General features: G+C 43.3%; 1 protein-coding gene across 1 annotated transcript; it reads right to left on the bottom strand.

The window, feature by feature from the left end:
• Positions 1–211: 211 nt before the first annotated feature.
• Positions 212–1,377, bottom strand: si:dkey-195m11.8 (putative fidgetin-like protein 2). Its single transcript, XM_034532194.1, has one exon. The coding sequence runs from the start codon at positions 1,364–1,366 to the stop codon at positions 212–214; it is 1,155 nt and encodes a 384-aa protein (XP_034388085.1). The 5' UTR covers positions 1,367–1,377.
• Between the last annotated feature and the right edge of the window lie 11,275 nt (positions 1,378–12,652).

The following is a 12,652-nucleotide window of genomic DNA, read 5'->3' as shown; positions in this document are numbered from 1 at the left end:
CAAAATGCCCTTGTGAATCTTTGGAAAAATGTGAATAATGAAAATGTTAAAGATGCACAAGAAATACCAGTCGTGTGCCCTCTTGTTGTTCAAAAGTTAAATTAAACCTTTCATTGACAATCCAATTTTGTTCACCCAAGTCGGTCTGGATCAAGAACCCTGGTTGGTTTTCCAAGGGTGAGCAAATCCTCTCAAATGCAGACCAGTGCTGTCAGCGCCCTGCAGTGGGGTCTTCAGACCGTGTGTGCGGTGTATGTATCTTCATAGACATTCTCTGTGGCTGAGGGAAGGTGTGCTCCCCTGACACATTCTCTCCTGCTAGGCCTGATGGTGGGCTGTAGTCCCCTGCCCCGCCATAAGGGGGTGACATCATGGTCTTTCCAGATTTGTAGGCCTGTGGGTCTGAGGTCAAGCCGCTCATATCGTAGCCATTGCCCTGACCGTTGCCGTGCCCTTTGCTATGACTATTTCCATGGCCATTGCCATACTTTCTGTAGCGGGATCCCTCCACCTCTGCTCCCTCCTGTCCATCCTCTGCCATCTCAAAGGCCTTACGTTTCAGTGGTACGCCTCCCTCAGAACTCCCTCCAAGGCTGTGAGATGGGTAGCTGTAACTGGCCCCCACCATGGTGGGCCTAGGGGCCAGAGGAGTGGGGGCACTGATTCCAGGGGGCAGGTAGGAGGCACTGGGGTGGCTGTATCCAGAGGACAGGCTGGTTTGGGAGTAGCACCCTGGAGGGTAGTTGTAGATAGGAGTGCTGGCGCTGTAGCTGGGCACTAGAGTGGATGTGGCCTGCAATGAGTGTAGAGGGACAGGGGGAAGTGCTGCGCTGGGTTGAGGGCAGTATCCTGAAGACAGGTAGGTGCTGTTGTAGGCAGAAGGGTATTCCTGAGATGACGGGGCATTGCAGGAGCCAGCACCATTGTAGCCTGGCTCAGACGCCAAGTTACTGCTCACTACGGTCACACTTCCTGTGGCTGGGATGCCCACAGATGCAGAGCCCACCTTGGTGCCAGTTAATGCCTCCAATCCAGGGTAGCACTCCATGCCCTGACCCAGAGCCCATGGCTCCGATTCAGTTTTCAGGAAGGTTCCAGGCTCTGGGTAGGCCCCTGTAGGAGGGCGTTCATATGATAGCTCCAACCCTGAGTACTTCTCAGCGTAGCGTTTGAGCAGAGAAGAAGCAGTTAGGGCTGATATGTCATCACTTGCCCATGGGTAACCTGCAGGGGCAAAGCTTCGGCGACCAGCTGCAGCGTAGGGGTCATGTTTGTGGGCAGACGGCGGTGAAGTGGTAGAGGTGACATCTAGGTGTTGCTCAGGCCACTGAGTTAAGGGGGCGGTGTGCTCCGGGGACCAGTGCATCTTCAACAGACCTGACAGAAACAAAACCAAAACTGACTTAGTCCACACAATCGTGTTTTAAATTACGAATACATACAGTATATGCAACATTTTGTCTGGACCAGATATTTGAGGTATTTTGCCTCTTCCGTGGCAAGTTAAGAGTCAGGAGTCATGAATATCTGCCCTCGTAATCACAAAGACTAGATTATCCTTTTCCAGAATCATGTCAATGCTTAGCCTGTGCTCTTCGACATAGTCTCATCCATGCAGGGGACAACTGCTCTAATCTTTATGTGAAGCCGGCAACATAGCCCCCAGCCTGGTCTCCACGACGATAAGCCTCTATCAGCCCGCGAGTTGCCCTCTACCTTTGCCTCACTCACATTAGGGCCATTGTTGTCGCTCTGTGACTCCCTTAGTCCACAAAGCCACCCCCACCGAGCGTGTGATCTAATTCAGCACAAACCTCAGGGGTCTGCTGGACAGGGAGAATAGGAGGTGTGTGTGTGTGTGTGTGTGTGTGTGTGCGGGTGTGTGTGTGTGTGGGTTGGGGGGGGTCAGATTAGTTTTTCATTTGACTACTTAGAGAGACTGGACCACTAAATCTATAATCTATGAACAATATTGAAAGTGCACTGACTAATTGAGCAGTCTCATTTTTTCATGTGCCATGTGTGACTATACCTGCACATTTACACAAACAAGTAATCCACTGGTTTAGTGGTTGTGGGCTTTGATTGGCTTTTGCAGGCTTTTCTTTCTTTTTGAACTGGCATTAGGCTGACATTCCAGACATTGCAGAGTATTATTAAACTGTCCCAACCTCAGGCCTGAGCCAGAGGGGTTTCCCTATAACAGCAACACACAGAGGAAAACCGTACTCCCTCAGATTCATCAACAGCAATGGACGTACAATGCCTCTGTCAATATGCTTTTGAATTGGCACCAATATTGTGATACATTCTCTTGCGATATTTGGAGATAAATGTATTGTTCCTAGCTGTTCTGATTTTTGGTCTTTTGCCTTCTATAGATCAGACATTTTAAATTTTTACAGAACTATAATTACGACATGACTATTGATTAAATGAGGTATATTAATTCATCATTTATTTTTGAAAATAATCTTCCCCTTTTAAGGAATGTTTTCCTCTTCTGTTTGACAGATAACAGCATATATCATAGATGATTATATTGCAGTCATAGGAAACATGTTGTGATTGTCTTGTGAGTTAAGCTTTGATTTCAGACTAGCGTTGCAACTAACAATACATTTTTTTAAATTTCAATTTTACTTGAAGGAATAAACTAAAGAGGCCTTCACAACATCTTCAGAGGCAGTGTTTATCCCCTCAGATCTCCTGATTATGAAGGCTTTTCCCTCTGTATGGGCACCATCATCACTTCCTAATAGTTAAATGAGCTGTATTTCACATTCTAACATGACTGTGAAGAACATTGAACTGGTTTCAATGTAATATTGATGCACCTGTGTGACCATTTTTCTATATCAGAATAATTATTCTTAACGCGTATCATTGGATTCAGCGCAAAATCAGATGAAATCATGCAGGTTCACCAGAAACTCCTTCAGTTCAGACTCCAGCGGGGGTGCCAGCCCCAGACCTGTATGCAGCTTTGCTGCCTTATTCAAACTGCAATTGGAAGCTCAGGCTGGAGGGGGAGAGCTCAACGACTGGCAGCAGTGTCTCCTCCTCCGGCCAGAACTTCCCCTTGCTGCTACGCCAGTCCTTGGTGGGAGCCGACATCGACACCAAGCTGCTGGAGGCCCAAGCCGTATATGTTTGGCCCGCTGGAGGGAAGGGGGGTACAGGAAAACCAGACCCAGACTTAATAGACTGTCAGACCCTGCTCCAGTAAAAGGAGAGGTTTTCTAAAGGGACTCTGGTGCTCAGAAACACTACCCTTTTCTTCCACAGGGGCCGCCAAAATGAACACAAGATGAAAGTTCCTTTTATTAACATTAATGTAGTAGCAAACCACTCTTTGCGATGTATAGTGGAGTAATGTCTACCTGAGCAGAGCATGAAGTCACATTCCTCTGTGTGTATTGTAACTTGAGTTTTTCCCTTTTTTGTTTGACATAGTCGAGCAGCCGCGAGTTCTTTTAGAGCATGTTCTCACATGTGAGCGAGCTGCTCTGCAATGCTCTCATTTAGTGGTTACAGCTGATAATGCTGACCTGACTGCCAGTGTTGTCATGGGAATCATAGCAACCACCCTCCGCTTCTCCCTCAAGTAAACACTATTGGCTGCGGCTGTGAGCCACCGGCTCGCTGTCGACATGTTGAGAGGCAATCAAAATGCTCCCAATCTAGTATCTTCCACCTTTAAGTTTTGTTGTGGAGATTTTCCTCCTTCCCCGTATTGAGGGTCTGTAAGGATAGATAGAGGGTGTTGTTTGTTGAACAGATTGCACATTGTTATGTAGGTCTGTATATGGATCAAATTGACTCGAACGTCAAGGAACATGTACCAAACACCAGAATGTAATCTTTGGAAATAGCAAAACAAAATGACATTAATTAGCTCTTCTACTGTGACTGTGACTTAGTTGGGTGCAGGGTCATCCTTCAATCAGAGGATCGACGGTTCGATCCCTGGCTCCGCTAGCCCATGTCGATGTGTCCTTGGGCACATCGACATGGGCGACACAGATACTGGAGCTACCCCAAATTGCCCCAGTAGCTGTGCTTATGGTGTGTGAATATTAGTTACTCCTGATGGGCAGGTGAAACCTTAGCCCCTCCCATCAGTGTATGAATGGGTGTGAACGGGTGAGTGATGACATGTAATGTTAAAGTGCTTTGAGTGGTCGGAAGACTAGAAAAGCACTTAACAAGTACAGGTCCATTTACTATCCATCTTCTTTGTTGAAATCCAAGAAGTAAGTTAAGTTCGTTCATGTAAAAAATATTACGAGTAAACATTGCACATTTATCATTTCTCCAATTACAGTGCATTTCAATGCATGAAATGAAAGATGAGACGCTAAAAATAACAGTTGTGTTTAGTGAGAAATATGCGAATGGTGTTGTCTGTAACTATTTGTAGACTTCAGCTAAATGCTAAATTACATTATAATAATTTTGTTAGAAATGCAATAATAAATACGATCACTTTAAACACTTACAGAACATTAATTTACGATGTGAAGTCCATCCTGTGGCCTTGTTGCAGTATTTACACACTTCTCCGGGTATCATTCATGCGGAGAGACACACATACAGGGTCATCAGACTGATACTCACTGGTCATGCTGATTGCAGGCATGAGCCAAACAGTTGCCGCTTTGCCTTCAATCTACTCCTCTCACTCCGTCTTCACCTGATGGTTTATAATCTATCTGAGACATATTAGAGTGCAGTAATCTAATGTGCCTGGAATCCTCATCAAAATGCAGCGAAGGAATGTGAAACCTGAGGATCATTCTGAGATCAGACGATGGAATAGTGAACTGGAGGGTCTGGACGGGTTAAGAACCAGACCGATGAAACCAGACTAATGAATGATTAGAGCACACAAGGCTTATGGGAGTATCAGTTCTCTGTGACATTTCTAGACAAGAATTAAAGAAGCATCACCATTGGTGAGCTTCTTCCGATGTTGGCTGTAAGTGTGTTATTTTGATGAAGGCAAGGCAATGCAACAAAAAGATTGTTTTACTTGATTGTTCAATGGTTTCAGTATTTATTGACATTATCTACAGGCAGTTACAAATAAATATGGCTACAATATAAGACTGTATAAAGCAGGAGTGACTTCTTTTAAATAAATTGTTTTTATTACATATAGGCAACTCTAGATACAAGTACATACAGTAGCTATTCTTAATAATATGTATATGTATTGGTCTGCAACTGCTCTCTGTATCAGGTGACCAATAGTATGCATTCAGATCGTTCCTTCAGCTCATATTCCCTTTTGCAGAAACTCACTCTTTAAGATGATAAGTCTTAGTTCTGAGGCTGCTTCTTAAAAAAAAATGTAAACATTTAAACACTGCTACGTTTACCGGGAAATTTGACATTTCTGCAACAGATTAAAACCTCTTATTGTAAACGAGTGCTGTAGCATCAGACATCCACGTTAAAGTACTGATATTGGGGAGAAGGGTTTAGGTATTAGGAGGGATGAGTGAGGGAGCCCCTAACCCTAATCTAGCACCTCATGTTGGCCCGGGGCTTGGAAACACCCCTTCATTCTTGGCCATGCTTGTTCTTACCAAGAGACAAAGATGAGTACTAAGCCGACTTGGAACTATGACAGCTTTCCTTAATCATTGTGATTATCATTCTGTTGACCAACAACAATGTTTCCTCCTTATCCTGCAGCAGTTTGGTTACTGGATAAAATGAAGGGGAAGGCTTTAACTGTTCATTGCTCTCCGGAATGGTAAAATGGTGCAACTTCAATTGTTAAGTAAACTCGCACCATGAATTTAATGACACCTTTTAGTCAAATTCCACTGTAATAAAGATCAACATACAATGTACGGTTGACTAATTAGACTGGGAAAAAGATACATTACCTACCCCCACTCCTGCGACAAAATACATTGATGTTATCTGCTGTATTCAATATGTTTCAAGCCTATTGAAACATTTTGTCATGATAGTATCTGGGATCTTTCTCTCATTTAAATTATATATATATTTGTACCTCTGCACACAACTTCTAGCGTAGGTGAGTTGTCAACTTGATGGAGATTTATAATTCAGTCTCAAGTCTCCCCAAACATACAGATACTGTACATTATGTTATGAGTGAAGCTTGGATGACAAGTGTCACAGTAGGAACATTTGCAATTATAATTTGTTTCTACATCCAGACAGTTATGTTTCCATATTCTGAAATTAAATTCTTCATGTACACCACTAACATTTATGATGAAGAGAATATTTCCGTTTCAAAATGACTTTGGAAGATGAAAAGTAAGCCATTTGTGTAGCATTATTGAGAAGAGGAGATGGCCGGTGAGAGCACAGAACGTGTTGAGGCAAGAGGGGATCAAGCATAACGAGGTTAGTGGGAAATACTAACATCCCAAGCAGACCAATCCTGCAGATACTACATGTAGCTTTATGTAAATGTAGTTAGAGGCGTATATGTAAGCTGCAGCAAAACCAAAAGAAACTCCACAGTAAGCGACAGTGTAGCTGCCATGTAACTTACACTCAAAAGTGTCTGTGTAATTAATCGTCCCGTCACAAGCAAGTAAGTCTTCTTAAATCTACCCAGAGCAGGAATGAATGTAAGTAAAGTAAACTCTTCCTTCTTTCTGCTAATCAAGATCTAAAAATGGTTGCTACATGGCTTCAGGTTTCACCAAAACAAATGTACTGCACACATTCTGCAAGTATGCAGTATGTGTGCATGTGTGCACCAGAGTGCAAAGCAGGCAGTAGAGTGCTTGTAAGCTGGAACCTGATCCACACAATAAAGAGATGGACTGAGTGTAACTCTCCCAGCTCTCCATTGAGCTGTCAACAACCTCTACTAACACCCGTTTCAGTGCTCTAGCTATTGCTACTTTTTGGAATTTTTTTCTTCTTGTGGTAACACATTCATCAAATGGTTTTCTTTATCAAGGAAACACAATTATGCAAGTCATGGGTGTTTTCTGTGTGTTAGTGGAGGCTAGCTTGACTCGTGGTCCACTGCATGGTCAGTATGAGTAATTAGGGGTTAATTAGATGAAAGTACGTGTGGGGGAAGTGGCTGACGGGAATGGGGATTTGGGGGTTGTGAGGCATCAGAGCTTGCTGGCCGGCTGGTTGGCTAGATGGAGAGTAGAAACATAAAATCACCCCTCTGGAGCTGAACGGACCTCCGTTAGTGCTTTTTACTCCACTCACAATAAACAAAGACTTAAAGAAGAAGATGGAAAGACATTCGGAAACACACACACCAAGATGCACACAAGCTCAAGTAAACTCATATGTTTTGCTTTTTGTGCAGTGTTTAGCTCCAGCTGGCCAACAGGCAGAGGAGCTCTTGGTCATCTATCGGTTGAGTCAGGCTGCTGGAATGCTAGGAATCTAACCTGAGATCTATTTACAAAGCACATATCCTCTCCATACGCTCAACACACACTTTCCACTCTCAGGCAAGGGAGGGAGGGAGAGAACATGCTTACTTACAGTGCTGATAAATGACCCTATCAGCTGTTTGCACATTATTGGGCGATTAGTATTAGTTAGAGTCAATTCACACCACTGCTTGTAAGATCAATACAGAACACATCAGAAGGCAAAATGGTATATGAATGTGGAGTATGTCAACATTCATGTGGAAATGGGAATGGACGTCACATATTACACACACACACACACACACACACACACACACACACACACACACACACACACACACACAAACACAAATGATACAGCGCTCTGTGTCTTCCTTGCTTACAGTGTAAATGAGGGTTAGAGTGTTGTGTAATCAGTGACCATAGTCTAAACACTGAAGCCAGTGTGAAGGAGGTTCTGCTGAGGAGAAAATAAGCCTCCCTCGCCCTCCTCTTTCCCCTTCCCCCTTTTCACCAGGCCTGCACGGTCCACCAGGCTGTCAGCCAATCAACCACTGTACCAAATCTAATTCACATTTTAACCTACAATAAATTTCTAACAACAAATCACAACACAATTTAAGTCAAGAGTGTGGCTTTTGACCCTCAACCACACACATATTTACATATTTACCTCAAAGCACGACTGAGAAACTATTTTATTTATGCTTCTCTTCCTCTCATTACATTATGTTACTTTTTCATCTTCTTTTTCTTCTTTACTTATTTTTTCTCAGATGTTGCCCCCCATTGTCTTCCTTTCTTGAGCTTTGCTCTTTCTCTCTGTGCTGTAGGAAAGACAGGGCCGTGTGTCCGAGCCTGTGTGGTCAGTCTTCCCCTCCCCCACTCCTTTAGCTCACACACATGTGGCAGAGGGTGGCCTGGCCCCTCTTTGCTTATTGTGTCCACTCATATATCAGGCTGCAGCTGACCAGTCCCTCCTCACGTCCCCTTCATCTGCCCTTCACTTTGCTCTTTCTCTGTCATTTTACCACCAGCAGCAGCACAGGTTTATTATAACACCTAATGAGGATCTAAAGTATGCTACAATTTTCTTAACAAGCTGTCATGATTACTATGGAGGACTAATGTGTGTGTGTGTGTGTGTGTGTGTTGTGTGTGTGTAGGTGTGTGAATGAAGGGTGATGTTTATTTGTCCCTCTATACAGGACTAATGAGTAGCTGCTGACACCAGGTTACTAACGATCTGACTTACATTCACAGAATCGTTTCACCCTGGTAACTGGCCGGTAAAAAGGGCTAAAACTGCTCATCATCATTATGGACCGAGACCGTAATGAGGTGTAGCTGATTGTGATTTTATGTTTACTAGTGTATGTGTGTGTGTGTGTGTGTGTGAGAGGTTTAATTTGAGTAGTTGTGGTTGTAAAAGTAAATGCTTCACAGGATTGTGTGTATTTAAAGTTTCAGTGGGAAGAAATTTAACGTGACACTGTGAGTCTTTTTGAGGGAGGAATGTGACAGATGTACTCGACTAAAACCTCTGTCTGACTAAAACTCACTCCTTCTCCCGAGAAGTTTTCTGTTTTCCAGCGTTTGTCTCTGTGCATATATCTCCTTAGAATAGTAAAACCTATACGTAAATTCCTGTTGCATTATTCCAATCAGGTTAGCGTTGTAATCCTGTTAAATCCTGTTAAAGCTTGGCCTAATCAATAGCCCAGTCAATCAATATAACCATATTCATCAGCCTGGATAGCAACCTCTTATTATAAGCACGTATACAAGCGAGGCCTATACTGGGATGTGTCACAGAGATTTGTGTGATTTAATCTGCTTTTACACACTAATGTTGCACACATTGAAAACATTTTCCACTTCAGATAAATACACAGTCAGGGTGTCCCTAGAATATCAAAGACGGATAGTGCTATTTTTGTTTCAAAATAAGCATAACCAACATTTTATGTATCTTTAATTCTTCAAGAAAAGCTCTGAATAGGATCAACTGCTCCACTGCACTTAATCCCTATATGTCCGTGCTGCTCTTTGAGAGACAGTGGTGCTTTGGAAAATTGTTACTATACTATGTTTCTATGAAATTCCTCAATGCAAAGCCTGCAGACTCGGCTGTTAAACCCATTAACATATCTGCCTTTTCAAAATGACTTCTCAGAGACCCCCCAGCTCCTCGCTTGCCTCTACTGAGACACAGGAGATGATTCCTGAACAAAAAGAGGAGCCAAGAAGAAGAATAAATTGTACAGAAAAACAGACTCAAATCAATCCAGGTACAACACGCCAAACACATCCATCATTAGACATGGTCATACAACATATTAGTCCAAGCATGAAAGAATACAAACGAAAAATCTGTGCAAACTTACTGTATGGGGTGACAGGACTGAGCATTCTGCAGCCCCGGCCCCAGGTGAAGAGGAGAGAACCAGATCCACTTGGTGCTAGTGAGGGCCCAGCTGCATGCTGCGGGTCCTCCTCGGACTGCTGCAAGTGGTTGTGCGGCTGTTGGCTTGGCTAGTGACCGGCCTCTTGGACCCTTCCATGGTTCATTTCATCAGTTCAACACCACTCCGACACGCTGCCAACTGAAGAGCACACACATGCAAGTGTCAGAGCCGCAAGACACAGTGAATAAGAAGAGGATGTCTATTTCAGTAGCAGCCAGCCATTAAACGCCCAAGCTTAGGGACATTTTGAGAGAGTTAAAAATAAATAAAGTACAAATAATCAAAAAAGCCAATTTTTTGCTCGATTTATCACATCTTAAATGCAATATACCGATTAAAAAGACTCTATTGTAAAAATTACTTACGGGAAGTACTTGCAGAAAGCAACAGATATTGAGTTTCTCATATGATCACATTTGCTTTCAGAATCAGAAGCTGATTCTGTTTCTGATTTCCTCAGTATTTATGTCTGTTTATGTGCATGCACGCACGTGTGTGTGTGTGTGTGTGTGTGTGTGTGTGTGAGAGCTACCGATCAAGACAGAGTTTGAAGCTAAATGTCCTGACAGAGAGAGGGAGCATTTACCCTCTGACCACAAAACCGCACGGCCAGTGGAGACAAGTTTTCTAATTCTTTGAAGCCAACCATGTTTCAACACAAACACTACAAACCACAACGGGAAGAGGAACTTTGCACTCTGCAGATCAAGGAAGCTATCATGTCTAACATAGAAATACATGAGGGTTAAAAACTGATGTATAAGTTTAGTACCGGAGAGCGTATAGACATGTAACCTGGTTTGACACATACAGTCCAACTACTGCATGTACAGTGGAGTAGGCAGCACATAAAAGAGGGCATATCACAGAAAAAATAGAGAGCATTTAGAATGACAGGAATGTGCAAGAAGCCGCAGAGACGTTGTCATTACTGTTGAAAGGAGATAAAAGCTTCATCTTTTTCAGCAGGTGAGTACATTTTTACTGACCTGATCATGCCTGGATTTGCTTGATGAGTGGTTCAGTTTGGAAAGTAATCCACTATTCCTCAAAGTACAACAGGGGAGCTGACATAAATGTGTATGTGTGAGTCTTGTGTGTGTGCGTGTGTGCGTGTGTGTGTGTGTGTGTGAGGCTTGTACTCTCTTCTGGGACCCTATCCTTCTCTCCTACACTCCCTCGCCCTCCAGCTCCCTTTTCCCTCCCCCTCTTGCTCTCCCTCACCCAGTGACAACAGAGCAGCACATACATCCCCTCCCCCAACCACGCCACCCCTCCCCCTCCTCCTTCTCCCTGTCTTTTGTTAAAACTATTTCAGCCGGAAGGGAGAGAGAGGGAAAAAGTGACCAATCATGCAGTGTCAGAGCAGAGCCTGTTTCCCCCTGCTGTGTGTGTGTGCATGCTTTTCTGCATGTGTGCATTTTGTGTATGATCTTATTTGCAAGTGTGAATGCTTTTTCTTTATTGTAGACCTTCAGTGTAATGAATGAGCATGTGGGACACCCGCTACTGAAAAATACTGAATTTTCTCCTTCACTGATCACAAGAGAAGTTCAGTTATTGTCAATGACTTCTATTGATCTGGTACATTGATCTTAGTGGTGTTGGGAGGGTGGAGTTGAAACAACCATGTCAATATTACCTAATTCTTGTAGTACCCCATCCCCCCTTACACATACTAGCCTGAAAACATGCATGGGCAACAGTAAATTACCTCCACATTGGCCTCAACCCTTTGACTAAGAAGTGGGTACATTTCTTCACCTTCTTCACATTTATCAATATCTAATATTCTAATATATACTCACCCTGCTTTTCTATCATTTTCTTTCATGGGGCTCATTTACATATTTCACTTCAGTCCCTATTTTGCTCCCCAGTCCCTCATACATATAGAAACACAGCTGTGGTTCTGCATTTAGAGTTATGGAGTAGGCGGGACAACCTGGGCCACTCCTCATGTTACTGTTACTTGAGTGTTTACCGTTGTAAACACTCAAGGCCCTGCAGGACACACTGCTTCTGCTGTGGGCCCTAAACACACACGCACACACATACACACACACACACACACACACACACACACACACACACACACACACACACACACACACACACACAAACACACACACAGGCACATGTTTGACATGTGTGAGCTGTGTTACAGAAGGTGGTCTTTCCTAGCTCAAACGGTAACTTTCCTTTGATTTAATTGGACCGTAATGGCATGACTATGATTACTAAGCAAGTTTTAACAAAACACTTGATGAGCATCACCCTCGTTTTCACACCAACCTTACAATAGTTGAGAATTGCAGTTATTTGGATTTATGGAAATAAAGTCATAAGTGGACTATCATCTGAGTGTACCATGAGTTCAATGTTTGCCAATAAAGAAGGTTGAGGTTTGTTACAAGACCTTTCATCAGGTGAGGAGTAATGGTTTGTGCAGCGCTCAGCTCTTTCTCCCTTACCTGCTTTGCTGACGGACACTGAAAAATAGCCACGCTGTTCTTTTGCAGGCCATGAAACAAAACATCTAAACAATCCCAAATGTGCTGTGGGGGCTTTTCTTTTCATAATAGATAAGGTAGGCTGTTTGATACAAATTCACTGCTGAGGTGAAGCCCCGGTGTGGTCTCTTGTTACGTCAGGAACGCCTCCCCATCTAGCTATGTGGCCCGAAGCAGGTCACTGAAGCGACATCCACATTAATACGTTTTCGTTTATAATCGGCGTTTTAAAACAAAATGATCTCTGTGTGGACAGAGATTGTTTCAG

Source organism: Cyclopterus lumpus, chromosome 5 (genome assembly GCF_009769545.1).
Source record: "Cyclopterus lumpus isolate fCycLum1 chromosome 5, fCycLum1.pri, whole genome shotgun sequence".
Taxonomy (NCBI): Eukaryota; Metazoa; Chordata; class Actinopteri; order Perciformes; family Cyclopteridae; genus Cyclopterus; species Cyclopterus lumpus.
Note: the sequence above shows the minus strand (reverse complement) of the source record. Positions and strands in the feature narration are given on the sequence as shown.

What these genes read in the sequence shown, in the direction of transcription:
- si:dkey-195m11.8 (XM_034532194.1), bottom strand. Translation starts at nt 1,366, where the DNA reads ATGCACTGGTCCCCGGAGCACACCGCCCCCTTAACTCAGTGGCCTGAG.